This window comes from Accipiter gentilis, chromosome 36, assembly GCF_929443795.1.
Source record: "Accipiter gentilis chromosome 36, bAccGen1.1, whole genome shotgun sequence".
NCBI classification, from domain to species: Eukaryota; Metazoa; Chordata; class Aves; order Accipitriformes; family Accipitridae; genus Astur; species Astur gentilis.
This window is the reverse complement of record NC_064915.1, coordinates 1,610,423-1,628,085: the sequence shown is the minus strand read 5'-3', so window position 1 is coordinate 1,628,085 and position 17,663 is coordinate 1,610,423. Positions and strand designations below refer to the sequence as shown.

Sequence of the window (17,663 nt, the reverse complement as noted above, 5' to 3'; positions counted from 1 at the left end):
TGGCCCCGTAGTCTCTGTGGTCGCGCCGGGCTGGTCTACCCTTCCAACTCGTTGCTTTTGGAGGTCTGGGGGGGGGAGCAGGCCGAGCCGGCGTTGTAGGGGGCAGGGCCTGAAGGGCGTGGGCGGGGCCTCTGGCGAGGGGGTGTGTGGCTGCTTGGGGCACCACCTGAGGGGCGGGAAAGCGCTCCCTCTAGAGCCCGGCTAGCTCAGTCGGTAGAGCATGAGACTCTTAATCTCAGGGTCGTGGGTTCGAGCCCCACGTTGGGCGCCCTTAAATTATTCTTTTTTAAACCATCCCTGCTCCCCCACGCTGTGTCTCTTTTTCCTCCCCCACCGGACTCTTCCCTCCCGCGGAGCCCCTGGCGAGACCCCGATCCTCGGTGCCCACCGCACCAGAGGGGCCTGCACGGCCGTAGTCCCGCGGGGGGAAGAACTTCATACCAAGTTTCTGTAGTGTAGTGGTTATCACGTTCGCCTCACACGCGAAAGGTCCCCGGTTCGAAACCGGGCAGAAACACTTTTTTTTTTTTTTTTAACAACTCCTTTTTTGCTTTTCCCCACCCTCACACAAGCACTTTTAGCTCTTACAAACGCCTTGGCCCACGCTCGCTAACACACGGGTATTCCCCCCCCCCCGCCCCCGGCTCCTCGGGGAGCGGCTCTTTCCCGGGGCCGTGCGGGGTCCCGGTACCGGCTCCTGGTACCGTTAATGACCACGATCGCTGCGAGACCCGGCTCCGCTCCCGGGGGCGGCAGGGCCCGTTGCGACTGGGGGGGGGGGGAAAGAGCAGATTGTCACCAGCCCGGCTAGCTCAGTCGGTAGAGCATGAGACTCTTAATCTCAGGGTCGTGGGTTCGAGCCCCACGTTGGGCGCATATCTTTTCTACCCCCCCCGTGGGGCAAAAAACTACATCCCTCCCACCAAAACCCACTCGGGAAAGCGGCTGAACTGCAACAGTTCCTTTTTATTAAAAGCAAAGTGTTGGATTTTGCTGAAGGAAGGAAAAAATCTGGAACCAGTCACTGTGACAAGAACTGCCCTTCTTCCATCATTTTTCCTTTATTTAAGTTTGGATCACAGCCCTTTTTCCATCGTTTTTCCTTTAAGTTTGGATCACAGCCCTTTTCCCCTCATTTGCCCTTATCTAAGTTTTCCAAGTGCGATTCCCATCACAAAGGGAATCAGGCCCCCCTCGCAGCCCATTTCGTATTCCCTTTTTGAAGCAGAAAGAACTGCAGTGAGAATTCCCCTCGCTGCCACTTTTTTCCCTCTACATTCATTTCCTTAGGTGTTTTTTTTTTTGCTTCGTCTTCCTCTCAGGTTTTTAGAGGTATACTTTTTTTTTTTTAACTCATAATTTAGAGAAGTCCTAAGACAGAAGAGCTCACATTGATGCACAAAGTCAATGCGTGAGGAAAGCAAGAGCTGCACCATCGTAGCAGCTACACAGATGGTATAAACCCCCTGCTATTCTGCAGAGACCCCAAAGAGCTTGTGACAAACGGAAAAGGACATTTTATTTTATTTTAGCCTTCATGAAAAGGACTTGCTGTGACCTTATAGTTAATTCATCCATAGGTACTGACCAGTACCATGTATAATAATCACAGGTACCACACTGGGTGTCAAAATTATGGCTGCAGCAGAGGGAAAAAAAGAGATCAGCAACTTCTCAGCTGAATTAGAGGTTTTCAAATCACCTTGAATTAGTGGTAATGAGCCACGGGGTCACAGAGGTGGCCCAGGTGATATCAGAAGTGGTGGAGGGTGGCAGGGAAGCTGCTGGAAAGAGGTCAAGTTTGCTCATCTTAAAAAGAGAGGAGGAGGGAGATAGTGGTGAATTTAGACTGGTCAGCATAGTTTAATTTCCTGCAATGTACTGGAAAAAATAGCTAAACTGTTCATCACCTGAAAAATAACCGATGTGGCTTTGCAGTATGTTGGGTTCCTTCCCTTGCAGGGAGGAGAAAAATGGAGATTTTAAATCCGGATGGACCAGATTTTGAAACTCTTGTACAGCAAACAAGGGGACTGTGGACTCGCCAATAATTGAATGCTGAGCATTGAAACCCGGTGTCCAGCTGCGCGACTTTGCCGAGGGTTGGGCTGTGCATAAGCCTGTTGTGAGCCTGGTGCTAATTAATATTTCACCAAACCTTTGGCTGAAAGAGGTGGGATTGTTGGATTTGCGGGTCGGAGGCGCAGGAGAGGATGCTAAAGGTTGGGATCAGCGCTTGCATCGGTGGGCAACAGCACATGGGCAGGTACGAGACGAACATTTATCTGTTTCTGGAGAATAGAGATCCCATCCCTGAACATGTAGGCAGGAGTAGTTCTGGCATGGGAAAAGCTTTCCCCCCAGGTGGAAAATTGCCTATTGCTGGGGTGTCTGACAAGAGCATCTCGACCAAAACCCTTTCAGGATGGGTCCAATCCGGATGCCGGACCTCAGAGCAGGGAATGACCGCGGTGACCCTCTGCGCACTCCCTGACTTATCTTGCTGAGGAGATCTGAAGCACTTCTCTTTTTTTTTTTTTTCTTTTTTTTTTTCGGTGCTGCATGATTCATTTCCTCTGTCGAGTCACTTCTCACAGTTGCACGGAGTTGCAGGCGTCCTGCGTGGCCAGAGCTGCAGCTGCAGACATAGCCAAGAAGAAAGCAAAGCTTAGATTACTCATTTGCAATTAAACCAGCGACTCCTTAGCCTGGGCACATACAGAGGAAGGAGAGAGGTATGTGACGATGCACAAATATATTGCAGGGCTCTAACCTGATCTAGCTGATCGGCCCCAGCTGAAGATTAAAATAGACACTGAGCTGAGTCAGCCTGGGCAGGATTTGACCTGGAGATCCTTCAGACTGGGTTTGTTCCCGGTCCCAGCAGTTACATGGGAACATCATGTCCTCCTGTGGGCTGGGATCACCTCCTAAATGAGCAGCGAGGGTGATGAGCTCTGCCATACGGAATATGCAGCAGCACTGAGCTTGGGTGTTGCCGATCAAGCCCACAGCTCTTCCCCCAGCTGGGCTCAAAAACACCTGGGAAAAAGATGGAAGAAAAGGTTTTTGTGTGTCCGTTCCCCCCCCCCCCCCCGTAATTTTGTGTTTTGGCTGCACAGGGATGCTGACAAGGGGTAGGGAGAGAGCGGAGGCATCCATAAGCTGTTCTTGCTGCTGAATGGTCCCCAATGCAACTCATTATTTGAGACTCGGAGGTCATGGGTCAGGATGAGGAACTTCTCCCTCTTCTCTTTAGCAGCAAACTTTTGAAGACCTTGAAACACTTTGTGGAGTGACTCAGGTTTCAGAGGGGTGTTGCAAAACTGTGTTTCATGCAGGAAACAGCCTGAAATTCCCCTTTCTCCGCCCCTCTTTCGTTTTACATCCTTTACAAGGCTGCACTTTCCAGACAAGACCTCCCAGTTCAGATAGCAAAGGCTAATCAAGAAGGAAATTCCCAGCTGCTGCCAAAAGAAAAAAAATATTAAAAAAAAAATTCAATGAAGTGAAAGTAATCGTGTCGTTCTTCTTCAGCCATGGCCGAGTGCAACCCACTGGAGAGTCTGCAGAAAGAAGCATCTTGCTCCATCTGCCTGGATTATTTCAGTGACCCCGTGTCCATCAACTGCGGACACAGCTTCTGCCGGGACTGCATCACGCGATGCTCAGGAAAATCTGACCAGAGGTTCGCCTGCCCCCAATGCCGAGGAATTGCCCAGAAAAGAAAATTTAGACCAAACCGTGAGCTGAGGAACCTGGCGGAGATCGCCAAGAAGCTGAGCATGCAGGCAGGGTATGTGGCCAGAGCAGGTAACGTGTGCCCAAAACATCAGGAACCGCTCAAGCTCTTCTGCCAGGAGGACCAGACGGCCATCTGCGTGGTGTGCGACCGCTCCCACGCTCACCGCACTCACACCGTTGCCCCCATCGAAGAAGCCACCCAGGAGTGCAAAGTAAGAAATCACAGCGCGGTGCTTCGCTCTGATGGTTTGGGTCGGTGGTTTTTTTTTTGGCTCACCGGAGGCTGAGGACTTCTAGCCAGGGGGTTCTCCACCTTTCCAAGGATATGGGGAAAGAACACCCTGTAGGATTTCCCAAGATTTGGGATGTAGCAGGTTGGGCTGAGCTGGTAGGTCATCTAGCTGGGGTTGCTTTGCATCGCTGCCTTGGCTCCAGCCTTGCCTGGATTTGATGCAGCCACCCCAGTCTGCAGGCACCCAGATGCATGGCGAGGGGCACAGCTTGGCTTGGGGGTATGTGGGGGGGCAAGCAGAGACTTCAGAGTGCTGGATCAAACCCAACCCACCAGCAAAACCCACTTTTAGGGTCACCCCCAGACAGCATGAATTGATTAAAGCCTGATTTTCACCATGACCTCCAAAGCAGGATTTCGATTTAAACTTCTCAAGGTGACCTTAACAGCTTGGACCCTTTACAAAAAGCCACCTCTTTATTTGCTGGCACCTTCTCTGGGGACCGCAAAGGAAGCTGAGGCTGGTAGCTCATAGAAAATATCCAAATTAGCAGAGCTGAACCCCTCCTTCACTCACTCGTGCACAGGCAGGGCTCTTGCTGCTAATTTTTGTGCATGAATTGGGTTGGAAATCCCAGATGAGTTGTCCTTTCTGCTGTAAATCTCTCCCTGAAGGAATTTCTTTCTGAGCATTTATCTCAGGATAACCGCGACGACATTGGGAGGCATTTTTAATTCCCTTGAGGGAGCATGGGGTCAGGAGGAGGAGGAGGAGTTAGTGCTTGTGGGGAAGAAGCTTGCTGACATTTCATCCTGCCCACAGGGGAAGAAATGACTGGGAATGGGGAGGTGAAAGGTGACATTAGTCACGCTGTGAGCATGAAACAAGATATGGGCAGGGGGGAAGAAGAAGTGAGGGGCAGGAGGGAGAAAATAAGCTGATAAAAAAATAAGAGGGGGTCAGGGTGGGATGTGTGCGCTGCAAACATCCATCAGCGTTTGTCGTGGGAAGGTCTTTTAGATGTTTAAAACCAGACATTTCTAAGGTGCAATTTACCTCCTCCTAAAAACAAACTCTGGGGACACTATTCATAATCATTATTTGTTGGTCTGCAGAAGGAGCTGAAGGTGACGACTTTGGGCAGAAACACTGATTCTGCAGATGATAGGAAGTTGCAGCAATTTGGGGGACCTGATTAAGGGTAAAAAAAAAAAAATTGATGTTATGCTCGTGAGGGGATAAAATGAGCCAAGCAAAGCTGAACAGATTATGGTGAATGCAGAAGATAACTGGCCACAAATACACTGGGAGAAGGAACCAGCAAAGAGCAGAACAGGGGTGTAAATGAGGCTGCAGTATTAAATACTGCCTTCATTTGACTCTTCATTCACAAAATGCTTCATAGAAAAGGACTGGGGTGAAGAAGGGCAACAGAATAAAGAATATTTAAATATTCCCAAGTTGTGCATCCCTCTCCCCAACAACTTGCAGATTAATATTATTATTTTTTTTTATGCCCAGGAGCAAATCCAAAGCAAGCTGAAGAGCCTCAAGGATGAAAGAGAAAGGCTCCAAGGACTAAAACTGACTGAGGAGAAGAGAAGCCGAAAGTATCTGGTAGGCACTTGCTGCTGCTGCTGTATGCACAGAGGGATCTTCTGCTGGTCTGATGTGCAGGTTCAGAGATATCTGACTGGCACCCAAATTTGCACTGAGGAGGAAAACGCCTCCAGCAGCTCCACCCAGATGGGTCCATCTCTCTTTCACTTGCTCCATCTTGGCAAGGCAGCCATGAATGAAATGGAGATGATTCTCGAGGGGAAATCGGCAGCCACAAAATGCTAGTGGGGAGTGAGGTGGTTTCTGAAGAGTTGTAGGGAGGTGCTTGCAGCTTAGCTGAGCCACGTTTTGGGCACATGGGGCCTCCCGGGCAGATTTGCATGAGGGGCTTGGTGCGATGGTGCTTCAGACCTCTCCGTCTTCACCGCAGATGGCTGCACCCCGGGAGCTGCCTTCTGCCACCCAGCCCTGGAGATGGGTCAGCCACATCAAGCACGAGGTCTGCAGGGGTGCTTGTGTCCAACTCAGACCCCAGTGGGGCATTTCTGCTGCTGCACAGCTCTCTGGGTCCTTGTGAGGGTGGTGGCTCTCGTGGCAGCTTGGGGCATCCAGATGCAGACATCGCCAGATGTTTCCATCACCTCCCAGCCCTGTTTTGGGCTGTCAGAAGTTGGGGGATGGATTTGTAGCTCTGAGGAAGTGAGAGATGGTGATTTCCTCAAAAGCAGAAGCAGAAAGCATAGCAGATGTTTCACTGCAGCTTCATGAGATGGCAGGCTGCCGGGGTGAAGGTGAGCAGAGACAGGCAATGGCTTTCCTGCTAAATAAAGCGGGAGTAGAGGGAAAACACCATGAACGTGCTGCCGGTTGCTTGTGCCGCAGTCCCTGGCCTGGATTTGGCCCTGTCCCATCCAGCTACTGCCCTCAATGCCAACACCTAGGAGTTTTGGGGGATTGCACGTGCCAGGGACCACTTCCAACAGCGTCCGCAGAATCTCACCACATCTGAATCCTCCTCTCACCCCAGTGTCCTCAAACACTATCCCAGCAGGATTTGTCCCATCAAACACTCACAGATGCCTGCATGCAACACCTGGTCTTCTCCAGGCTGTGGGAAAAGCATGAAGCAACACTGCCTGCATGTTTCTCAAGCTGAAAAATAAGACCAACCCCTTAAAAAGGCCAGGTATATATTGTGACTCCACAGGGCATCGCACAAAGCTCAAAGGGGACCCAGAGCCACATGCTATGGACTTAGACTGGCCTCAGGGCCAAAGATCAGTCCTTGCTCCTGTTTTATTTAACCAGGTTTTGCAGGTCTCAGATTTCTTCTGTTCTCATCCTTCCCCATCCCTTCCTTGCAGCAGCAGACAAGAGCCGAGAGGTGGAAAATCATGTCAGTGTTTAAGCAGCTGCACCAGTTCCAGAACGAGCAAGAGCGTCTCCTCCTGATGTGGCTGGAGGACACGGAGAAGCAGATAGTGCAGACCCAGACAGAGAATGACAGGAAGATCTCCATGGAGATCTCCTATCTGGGCAACCTCATTCAGGAGCTGGAAAGGATGAGCCCACAGCCAGAGAATAAATCCCTGCAGGTGAGAGCGAGGAGCCGGACGATGGAGTTTGCAACACTCCGAATGTGCTGTTGAGGTGGTGCTCAATTCTCACTCTCCCCAGTTGCTTTGCCTTGTCATTTTGAGTAGTTTATTTAGATGCTTATTGCATGAAGAAGCCATACCATACATTATATATCAACATCAATGAGCTACACTAGGTCATATCCAACCCATGAAGAGGAGGATTCCACAATTAGCATCTTGGAAGTATCCACCAACTGTTTCCCTCCCAACCCCAGGCAAAGCAAGGGATATTGATGCACATCTTGCATGATTGTGGCAAGAGCTAATAAATGAATCCTGGCTTAAGTCCAGGGTGAGGCTACTCAGCAGAGGACCACACTTTCCCTCCCCAAGAGACCATGCCAGGCAGGACACAAGCAGAAGCAGCATTTGGAAGTGGATATGATATTCTACCAGCTGTGTTTGAGCATTTCTTCTAGCTAGGGACCAGATTGAAGGGACTAAACAGGCCACTGGATAAGTACAAGAGGTCCCTGATCTTGCTCTGCGCTGGCAAAAGAAAATCTAAAACAAGCAAAGCACGCTTGCAAACAACAGCTGAGGGAGATATGAGATATAAAGGGGCCTGAAGATTGCTCAAAATTTAATGCCCATCTTCTCTCTCCTTTAGGATGCCAGGAATGCCTTGACCAGGTATGTGGCTCTCCCTTTCCAGAGGGGACGGTCTTCCCCAGCACAATGTCAAGAAGCAGACATGAGCAGGGGAGCAGGAAGGGTTTATGCTCTCTACCAGAGTCCCCAGCACTCAGGGTGAGAAAGAAGCTGGGGAGGAGACGACCCTGGGTTGAGATCACATCCCCACCAGCTGGAGGAAACCAATATCCACCATTGAGGAGGTCCAGAGTGAGAGTGTGTCCTCCACAGGGACATTGGGACCACTGACATGCCCAACAATGTCTCAACTGACTCAACTTGATGCTTGGGGAGAAATAAGCTTACCTGGCAGCTTTTCTAAGCAGGGTTTCTACATAGCTCATTCAGCAAGGAAGGAATGCAAAAATCTTCTCCTTCCAGGTGTGAAGCAAGGACCTTCCAGCAACTGACAGAGAAGTTCCCTAGAGTGGAAAAGAGACTCAAGGATTTATCTCAGAAAAACATCATTCTGAAGGAAGCCCTGAGAAAATTCAAAGGTACAAAGGAAGGGGAAAATCTGAACACACTTTTGCAGCTGGAAAGGAGTGGACACTAGCCAATTACCAGCATAAAGCCCCAGCTAAGGAATGCTAATGAGGAGTTACTCAATAATCCTCCTATCTGGGGCTGGAGCTGGAAGAGGGAGGGTAACTGCGTCCCCAGGTCTGTTTGCAGATGCGTCTGAATGCTTGAGTAATGTGAAGGACTAGAGCAAGCCCCTCCCTTCAGCTACACGAAGGAAATGAATCAAATTCTTGATTCCAGTCCTATTTAAACCAAACAGGCTGTAGGTAACGTCTAGCCATCCATGAGGCAGGCAGCATGAAAAGTCAATGTATTGCAAATGGATGGTGGTGCATACACACATAAACCCTGAATGAGCTATTTTGAGACTGTTCTCCATGTTCAGATAACTGTCCCATTCCCTTCTCTCATCTCCAATTAGTAATTGGTGCAGTCAACTCTGAATTAAGGAAATAACCACATAAAGCTGGTCATACTGGGTTTGAAGGTCCATCTATCCATGAGCTGGACTTGTTCACTTGGTGATTTTGCTTGTTTTGCAAGGGGAAAAGTGCACCTCCTCGTATTTATCCATTTCTACTACACTCCCTCTCCCTCATCAACAAACTAACAGCAATTCTCTCCTCCTCTCTCATTCCAGAGAGTCTCCCAGTTGAACTGGATGTGCAATGGGGTAAGTGACACGAGACTGGAGGTATACTGGTGTAAAAAGGGGACCCAAATGAAAAAAAGACAGCAAAAGCAGGGAATTCACGCTTTTCTGGTGGGTTGGTGAGATGAATTTCTATTCCCCTTTGATCAGAATTAGAAATAGTACAAATCATTAGAGCCTTTAAATAGATCTGCATGGAAGATTTAATGGAGAAAGCCTTTACCAAATAGCTTCGGTCAGGCCAAGATTTCATCCCTGGAAAAAATGAGAGGATGCAGATGGAGAGAAATATCCATTGCCTTCCCTCTGACATGCTGTTTTCCTTCTCTTGTGCTTTCTTTCCCATCAGCAAACGTGACTCTGGATCCAGACACAGCAAACCCCCACCTCATCCTCTCTGAGGACCGGAGGAGCGTAAGGTGGGATGAAACACCCCAGAATTTGCCCAACAGTCCCCAGAGATTTGATACCTACTGCTCCGTGTTGGGTTGTGAAGGCTTCACAGTGGGGAGGCACTACTGGGAAGTGCAGCTGGGGAGCAGGGGATTTTGGGCTGTGGGAGTGGCCAGAGACTCGGCATGGAGAAAGGGTTGGATTAACCTCGACCCTTCTCAGGGGATTTGGGCTGTTGGCATCTGTGGGGACAGGTTTCAAGCTTTCACCTCCTTCGAAACTGTTCAGCCTCTGAATGGGAGGCCAAGGACTATCCGTGTCTCTCTGGATTATGAGAAGGGACACGTGGCTTTCTTCGATGCTGATAATGAGACCTTGGCTTTTGCTTTTCCTCCAACTTCTTTCAATGGAGAGAAAATCCTGCCTTTTTTCTGGGTTTGGGAGTCCAAGATCCAGCTGGTTCCCTGAAACAGTATGGGCAGCAAGATGGACATTACATGCTCTGGACAAGCCTTTGGTTTGATCCAGGAAACCACACTATGTTTCAGGACTCTATGGATGGTAAAGAATAAAGTGGAGCAAATGAGTCCCAGTCCCAGAGTCCACTTTGAATCTCGTTGTCGTGGGCCTTTCAAGAGCAGCAGGTTGAGAAGGGATTGTTTTGGGCAGACATCTGGATTTTTTTAACATTTGGGTACTCTCAAAGATTTTGCTAGGGAATATCACCCTGGGACGAGCAGGAAAATGAAGCCTATAATTGGGACACAGCTTTAATACCTTCTACTCTTCTCCCATCCTTTCCAATTTTTCCTTTCCCTGACATTCAACAATGACAGGGGCTTCAGCAGGGCTGAAGAAGCTGGCTTTGGTTCCTGGTTTAGTTACTAGAAAGGCAAAGAAGATACCACTGAATTAAGTGCAATATCTGCTATTTTCCCACCAAGACCTCTCATGAGGCAAAACCTGCACAGTATTGACAAGAACATATGCCTTTTAAGGCTTTGGTGTTGAACCCCATGGATTTCAGCTGCCTTTCTTAGAGCTGTGGGGTGGGGGAAATCAGAGCTTAGAGGGGTAAAGATGAACAGAAAGATCTTCAACTCTGCCTTTCTGCAATTTATATATACACATTTGGGTCAGGAAACTTAGTAAGCAGTTTTAGATACATTTTTATATGCAAAATGACTGTATTAAGGTGTCTTTCTATATTTCAAGGGCTGTTTTCTCTTTCTTGTTAGAGAGAAACTGGGAAAATGGTGCTGTGTCACCAGCAGCATGGCAAACCCTGGTGGCTTTGTTGCCCTCTCGTGACCTCTTTCTTGTAAAGCTCACATGAAAGCACTTAATAAAGCCTTTCTTGCTTCATCACAGCTGTGATGGGAGGGAAGAGCAATGACTCTTTCTGCTTATGTTTCTGAAAACCACCTGGACTGGAAACCAGTTGAAAGGCAATGGCAGATGAGTGATGCTGGAAAGACAGGACAACAACAATCTTTGAAAGTAAAGGCATTTAAAGAGCAGGAAAAGGAAGGAAAAGCATCAATCCAGACTCTCAGCTATGTCACCGCAGATCAGAGAAACCTGCTGGGACCTTGCAAGGTCTTGGAGGCACCAGCAATCTCCAGGGATGCATGAGCATCTTTGATCCATAGCATTCTCTGTAGGGTGTTAGTTTGATGTCCCACCTTACCCAAAGGGCAAAGCTGATGTCCCAGGGGTCAGGAGCAGCAGAAATTTCTTCTGGAGTGAATTGCACATTTGAACCCTTAGGGTCACCCAAGAGTTCTCCCAAAGAGCTCTATAGATGCTGTCCTGAAGGGTGCTGAGGTCCTCCCCAAGCCCTGGCCAGGTCCCGTCACTCCTGATATCTCAGAAGGATTTTCAGCCAGTGGTGGTCTCCCACCCCAGCTGTACCACAACCTCTCTTAGGTGCTAAGTAGGATGTGAAACTCCTGTTCTAGCTGCTATTGAGTCACCAAATCCACCGGTCTCCACTGATTCAAAGGACAGGCTTTGGAGACTGAAAAAAACGGTGCCTTTGGGAAAGGGTAAAAATGGGATGGGCATCTCCAGTTGTCGTGCTCCCCACCTAACTGCTACTTCCCAGCATTGGCAGAGCAATATAAATAAATATATTGCCTAAAGCCCTCCTAGAAAGGGGCTGGATCTCAGTTTAACCAATGGCTTAGAATCAGGAAGAGAAATCTGTCTCCTTCCTGATCATTTGAAAGTGAAACAAGCTTGGTCACTTTCTATGGCAGCCAGGAGGTCTGTGGAGAGCCTCCAGGATGAAGCCTCCTGCTCCATCTGCCTGGAACTTTTCCAGGACCCCATGTCCATCCACTGTGGGCACAGCTTTTGCCGGGCATGCATCACTCAGAACTGGAAAGGACTGACCACCAACTTCTCCTGCCCCCGGTGCAGGGAGACGGTGCCCCAGGAGAGCATCCGACCCAACTGGGAGCTGGCCAACATCATCGAAATAGCCAAGAGCTTGAACCTGCAACCAGTCAGAGAGGTGGAAGAAGGGGAGAACTTGTGCAAGGAGCATCAGGAAGCCCTGAAGCTCTTCTGTGAAGATGAGGAAAGGCTGATCTGTGTGGTGTGCGACAAGTCCAAGGTGCACCGTAACCATTCTGTGGTTCCTGTGGATGAGGCTGCCAAGGAGTACAAGGTGAGGGGTTTTCGGGCACGTTGATGCACAAAGGGCCAGAAGTTCCTGGTGTTGCTGCTCTTGATGGGTGCAGATACGTGTCTAGCCTTTGGGCTGTGGGATAAACCACCTGTGGACTCACCCATCCTTGGCTCTTGATTCCAAGTATTGAGGTGGCATTACCTGCCCTGAGGAAGAGGTGGACATAGGAGCACCATGCTCTTGGGGACCAAGGGATCATCTCCCCCAGGGTTCAGCCATGAGCAGAGGCTTAGGGAAGAGTAAGAAACAGATGCATGTGTTTTCTTCCCACCACAGTCTCCACGTAACCTTTTAACCTCACAATTTGCAATGCCAGGGGTTTACTGAGCCTCATGAGGGTTTGTTTATCCAGCAGCTATAAATGGCACTCTCCTCCAGGATGCGGGTCCCTTATCAAGATCAAGTATGCTGAAGATCAGTAGGAAAAAAAGAAAGAGATCCTCATCCCTTCTCCCACCCCACAGCTCCCTGAAATCTCCTTGACCTTGGTTTAAAAAAAAAAAAAAAAAAAAGGGGGAGGTTAACAGCCTCAAAACAGTCACAGTTGTCACAAAACTTTTGCAACACTTACTTCAAGAGCAGTCAAGAGTTCTCCATTGTTTCTGCTGAGCATGGCAGATTATGCCAAATCCATGAGACTGCAACCATGACTGAATTTCCAAAGAAATTGACTTTGCCCCCCCAAGCCTGATCTTTATCCTCAGCTCCTTATTTGTTTGTTTGCTGGGTTTTTTTAATTCTAAAAGCTTTACACCAATTACTAGCATCTGACATAAGACTAAACTAAGAACCCCCCCCCCACGCTTTTCAAATGAAGGTGTTGTTTCTCCCAGCTAAATGACCCTGCTCACAGCAAAATGCCATCCTCCAGAGATCAAAACTTTCTTACATCAGCAGCAGATGCAGGTGCCAGACCCATCTGTCTCCTGCTGCTGTGGACCAGCTGGCATTAGATGTGAAAGCCCTTCAGCTGGCCTGCTTGCAATGTGGAATGAGCCTGCTCTAATTTTGCACTGAGTTATTTTTTTGCCTGGCTTCATACCTCACAAGGTACTTTCCAGCAACAATGCCTCTGCAGGCAGCTCAGGCCAACCTGATATCAGTTTCCTTTTGCAACAGAGAAGCTGGAAAGACCCAGAATTGAGTTTCAAGCCAGCTGTGGACCAGGAAGCACTGCTGGCATTGCAATAGCAAAGAGTCTACTTCTGATGGCAGACAATGATGCCATGAAACAAGGGACTTATTTCTTTCCTCTCAGGAAAGAATTCAGACCCAACTGCAGCTTCTGAAATTAGAGCACGAGGCGCTTCAATCTTCCGTGAAGGCTAGAGAAGACAGAATCCAGGACTACACTGTAGGTACCCATCAGTTTTCCTTGGCAGAGGGTGGGGGAAGAAAAGAGAAACATCTCCTCTTCCTCTCTGCCATAGATGGGTGATGCTCAAGGAGTGTGGGGAAGGTAGAGTGGGTTTGTATCTTTCCCAAATGGGTCTTTTTGGTGGATCCCACTAATGCATGACCCCCCCGTTGACTCTTGATGGTCTTGTCCCACTTTCTACTTTCCTTTACCTGCTTCGGCTCGCCCTTGGCAGAAGAGGATAGAAGCTGAAAAGCAGAAGATTGTGACCGAATATGAGCAGCTGCACAAGTTTCTGGAGGAGCAGGAGTCCTTTCTGCTGGCTCAGCTGGAGAAGATGGGCATGGAGATAATGAATGCACATAAAGAAATCCTCACCAGGCTTTTGGAGGAGACCACAAGCCTGGACACTCTGATCAAGGAGGTGGAGAAGATACGGCAGCAGCCAGACTGTGAACTCCTGAAGGTGAGACCCCAGGCATCCCAAACTTGCTGTGAAGGCACTGGTTGAGCACCAGCTTGGTCTCTAGCTCTCAATTTTATACCTCAACATGCTAAAGGAGGGACCTCATTACAGCAGGACCCTGGTACTCCAAGGGGAGGTATTCCAGGTCACTAAATCTCTTTTTCTCTCTCATCTAGGACATCAAAACCACCTTAAGCAGGTACGTGGTCCCTCTCCTATCAAAATTTCACCACAATAGTGCAACTTTTTGGCAGGAGATTGGGAGAAATAATGTAGGGACAGGTTGGCCCTCCTGAAGTATAGCCTTTGGACTTGACTGAGGAAACTGGGGTTTGGAAGGAGGGCTCTTCCTCTCTACTTAATTAATGATAAATTCAGACAAGTACCAACACCGATGGCTCAGTCATCTGCACGAGCTGAACTAGGAGGACAGGGTTCCATTTCTGAAGAGCACAGGTTCCTGTACTCTCAAAGTGAATATCTGGTGGGGTCATGTTGGGGAACAGTCTTAAGCCGTTGCTGGGGAATAGCTCAGCATAACAAAAATGAGCATCATCCTGGAACAAGTTGTCAGGGGGCAGCAAGGGCTGGTGGCTCCCTATGGAGCTGCACACAACCATACAGGAAGCAGAGACGTCACCAGCCATAGAGCCAAGCAGGGCTGGGAAGAACAGCCGGGGGTAGACCAGAGCAACAGGCAGGTCCGTGGGCAAAAGGCAGGGCTGGGGGCAAGCCAAGGTGGCAGCCCATGGGATGGGTCAGCAGGGCCCATGGCCATGCATGGATACTCCTCTGAAGCAGCTTGCAAAAGGGCTAAATGTTTCGGAGCTGAGCTTCAACAGAGCCCCTGGACCATGGGTGGGGGTATGGAGTCCAGGGTGGGTCTGCTCAGGGTTGTTAATTCCCGTTAGGGCCCTGACACAACCACCTCATCCTGTCACAGCTGATGCAGATCAATAAACATCTACAAGGGTAATGTGTGATCATGTTGTGCAATTTGCTGCCTAAGATGTGCGATGTGGTGCAGACCCATTCATCTTCCCTCTGCTAATTCTCCCCACTGACTACTGATAAAACACTGAGTAGCAAACTACAACCAGGCATAAATACATCCTCTTTCCTTCCAGGTGCAAGAGGGAAACGTGGTCACAGTCACTCAATATTTCCTCTGAGCTGGAAAAGAAATTCTGTGATTTCACAGAGAAAACCGAAGATGTCAAGGAGTCTATGGAGAAATTTCAAGGTACAGTGTGCAGGTCCAGAAAGGAAAATGTGATCGTGCTTCTTGGTGGGGAGGGATGGAGTGAAGCCATGCGAAAGAAATACATCCTGGTTGTTGAATGAGGGATTTTTTTTCAAGATTGAATGAGATTGGAAATAAGCAGCGAGTGTTAGTCTGATGTTACCTGGCTGCCGCTGTTGTTGCCTGTTGCATTGAGTCCCACGTATTTCACATTAAGTACATGGAGATAGTGTCTTGCTGCTGTCCCATGCTCCTCATCGCAGACACGCTCCAATGCATCATTGTATTCATTTTCTTTGCAGCAGCCCCTCTGTGTGTGGGTGAATTTCATATGTATAGTCCCGTTTTTCTTCTCTCCCTCCACAAGTTTCTCTACATTCCCCCAAGATTGTTCCTGACTCTGGATTTTTGCAGAAATCCAGAATCAGACCAATTTATCTTTCTTCCTCTCACATTTTCTCTTTCTCTTTCCTCTAGGCATACTGGAGTTCAAACTTCCCTTACTGAGTAAGTGAACCGAACATGTGCCCAACCAATCCAGCATATTAAATAAAAAAATACAGTAAAACAAGCTCCGCTGGCCCCAATGATTAACTAAACTCCTCTGCTGCCTCCTTTCCTCCTTGTCCCATACTGGCCCCACCATGAGGCAATGCCTGGAGGGGTCCCAACCGTATTGGATGGATGGGAAGGGAGAGAAAAAGACCCTCAAAATCTGCTGCAATGAGCCTGACTCTCTCTCCACCTCCAGCACAGGTGACGCTGGACCCGAACACGGCCAAAGCCAAGCTTTACCTCTCAGAAGACTGCAAGATCGTGCGGTGGGGAAGGTATGAGCAGAAGCTACCCTCCAACCCCAAGAGGTTCAAATTCCATCCCTGCGTGCTGGGCTCGAGGGGCTTCACGTCGGGTTGGCACTGCTGGGAGGTGGAGATCAGCAGAGAAGGCGTGTGGGCCATAGGGGTGGCCAAGGAATCGGTGCCGAGGGAGACAGATTTACCTCTGGTGCCTGAAGAGGACGTATGGGCTCTGTGTCACATCAACAGTGGGTACAAGGCTCTGACCCATCCCACTGTCACCCCCTTGACCCTACGCAGTGTCCCCCAGCGGGTACGAATCTGCTTGGACTGTCAGGAAGGGAGGGTGGTGTTTTTTGATGCTCTGAGCAAGGCACGGATCTTTGCTTTTCGGCAGGCTTCTTTCAAAGGGGAGGCGGTCTACCCATGGTTCCTGGTGAAGGGGAGTGCTTGCTTCAAACTTCTTTAAACTTTTTTCCTGTCCTGGTTTTGGCTGGGATAGAGTTAATTTTCTTCTTAGTAGCTGGTACAGTGTGTTCTGGATTTAGTGTGAGAATAATGTTGGTAACACACTGATGTTTTAGTTGTTGCCAAGTAGTGTGTATCCTAAGTCAAGGATTTTTCAGTTATCCATGCTCTGCCAGCAAGCAGGTGTACAAGAAGCTGGGAGGGACTGTGGCCAGGACAGCTGACCCGAACTAGCCAAAGGGATATTCTTACCATAGAATGTTAGTCTCAGTATATAACCTGGGGGGAGTTGGCCAGGAGGGGTGGATCACTGCTTGGGCATTAGTCAGCGGGTGGTGAGCAATTGCACTGTGCATCACTCGTCTTTTCTTGGGTTTTCTTTTTCTTTTTTTTTTTTTTTAATTATCTTCCTTTTAATTACTATTATTATATTTTATTATTATTATTGTTAGTATTTTATTTTACTTCAGCCATTAAATCATTCTTATCTCAATGCACGAGTTACTTTTGGTTTTTGATTCTCGTCTCCATCCCATTGGGAGGTGGGGAGTGAGTGAGTAGCTGCATGGTACCTAGTTGCTGGCTGGGCTTAAACCACGACATTTCCCAAGGCACAGGAAAAAAACAAAAAACAACACCCCATCCACTCACTCCTGGGAAACAAATGAGGGGCTGGGTTTTGTCCCAATTCCACCATGAGCCTCTGCAGCTCCAGGTGTTACAACAGTCAGAACTGGGAATGAACACAGAAACAGGACTGCTTCTTTTGGCATTGGTTCGATGTGATCCCTGATGCACTGGGCTTTAGTCAAGCCAGAGACTGGACCTTTTCCTTGAGGATATACAACAGACACAGGGGTTCAGATGAAGATCCATCAAGTCCTTGTCCTGTCCCCAAAAGTAGATGCCTAGGAAAGCAAATAAAAGCAGGGCAAGAATGACTATGGGCCCAGGACCTCCGCTTAAGCAGCGTAAATGGGTAATTAAACAATTAAAAGCATATAATGACAGGCGTGGAGAGATGTCATGTTTGGCTCTGTCCTCTCTCTAACCCCATTGGGCAGCTGCAGAAAACGATTTGCTCCGTCTCCTTTCCAGGCTGGATAATCCCAATCTCTCCCCATCCATCCTGGGCTTCCGTTTGGCAGCCTGATGCTGTCTGCCTTGTACTGGGAAGGCCCACACTGGTCCCCGTGCACAGATACAGCCTCACATGTGCTGATGGAGGGGAACAATCCTTCCCCTCTCCACTCTTGC

At 48.9% G+C, this 17,663-nt stretch overlaps 1 protein-coding gene and 3 non-coding genes across 7 annotated transcripts; all 4 read left to right on the top strand.

Annotated features, from left to right (window-relative positions):
* Positions 1–195: 195 nt before the first annotated feature.
* On the top strand, positions 196–268 carry TRNAK-CUU (transfer RNA lysine (anticodon CUU)). Its single transcript has one exon. It is a non-coding gene; the product is annotated as a tRNA-Lys (tRNA).
* LOC126034906 (E3 ubiquitin-protein ligase TRIM7-like) lies at positions 215–17,008 on the top strand. 4 transcript variants are annotated; one of them, XM_049792797.1, is made up of 15 exons: positions 217–2,735; positions 3,538–3,956; positions 5,499–5,594; positions 6,902–7,132; positions 7,788–7,927; positions 8,192–8,307; positions 8,976–9,008; positions 9,337–9,406; positions 11,805–12,054; positions 13,334–13,429; positions 13,668–13,898; positions 14,075–14,097; positions 15,026–15,141; positions 15,619–15,648; positions 15,893–17,008. In XM_049792797.1, the coding sequence occupies exons 2-15, from the start codon at positions 3,540–3,542 to the stop codon at positions 16,405–16,407; spliced, it is 2,364 nt and encodes a 787-aa protein (XP_049648754.1). In that variant the 5' UTR covers positions 217–2,735; positions 3,538–3,539; the 3' UTR covers positions 16,408–17,008. The 4 variants fall into 4 exon arrangements, with proteins under 4 accessions (XP_049648756.1, XP_049648754.1, XP_049648757.1 ...); XM_049792800.1 differs by having other exon boundaries at positions 218–2,735; positions 7,788–7,810; positions 15,893–16,900; XM_049792799.1 differs by lacking the exon at positions 13,334–13,429 and having other exon boundaries at positions 215–2,735.
* TRNAV-CAC (transfer RNA valine (anticodon CAC)) lies at positions 445–517 on the top strand. Its single transcript has one exon. It is a non-coding gene; the product is annotated as a tRNA-Val (tRNA).
* TRNAK-CUU (transfer RNA lysine (anticodon CUU)) lies at positions 802–874 on the top strand. Its single transcript has one exon. It is a non-coding gene; the product is annotated as a tRNA-Lys (tRNA).
* Positions 17,009–17,663: the final 655 nt, after the last annotated feature.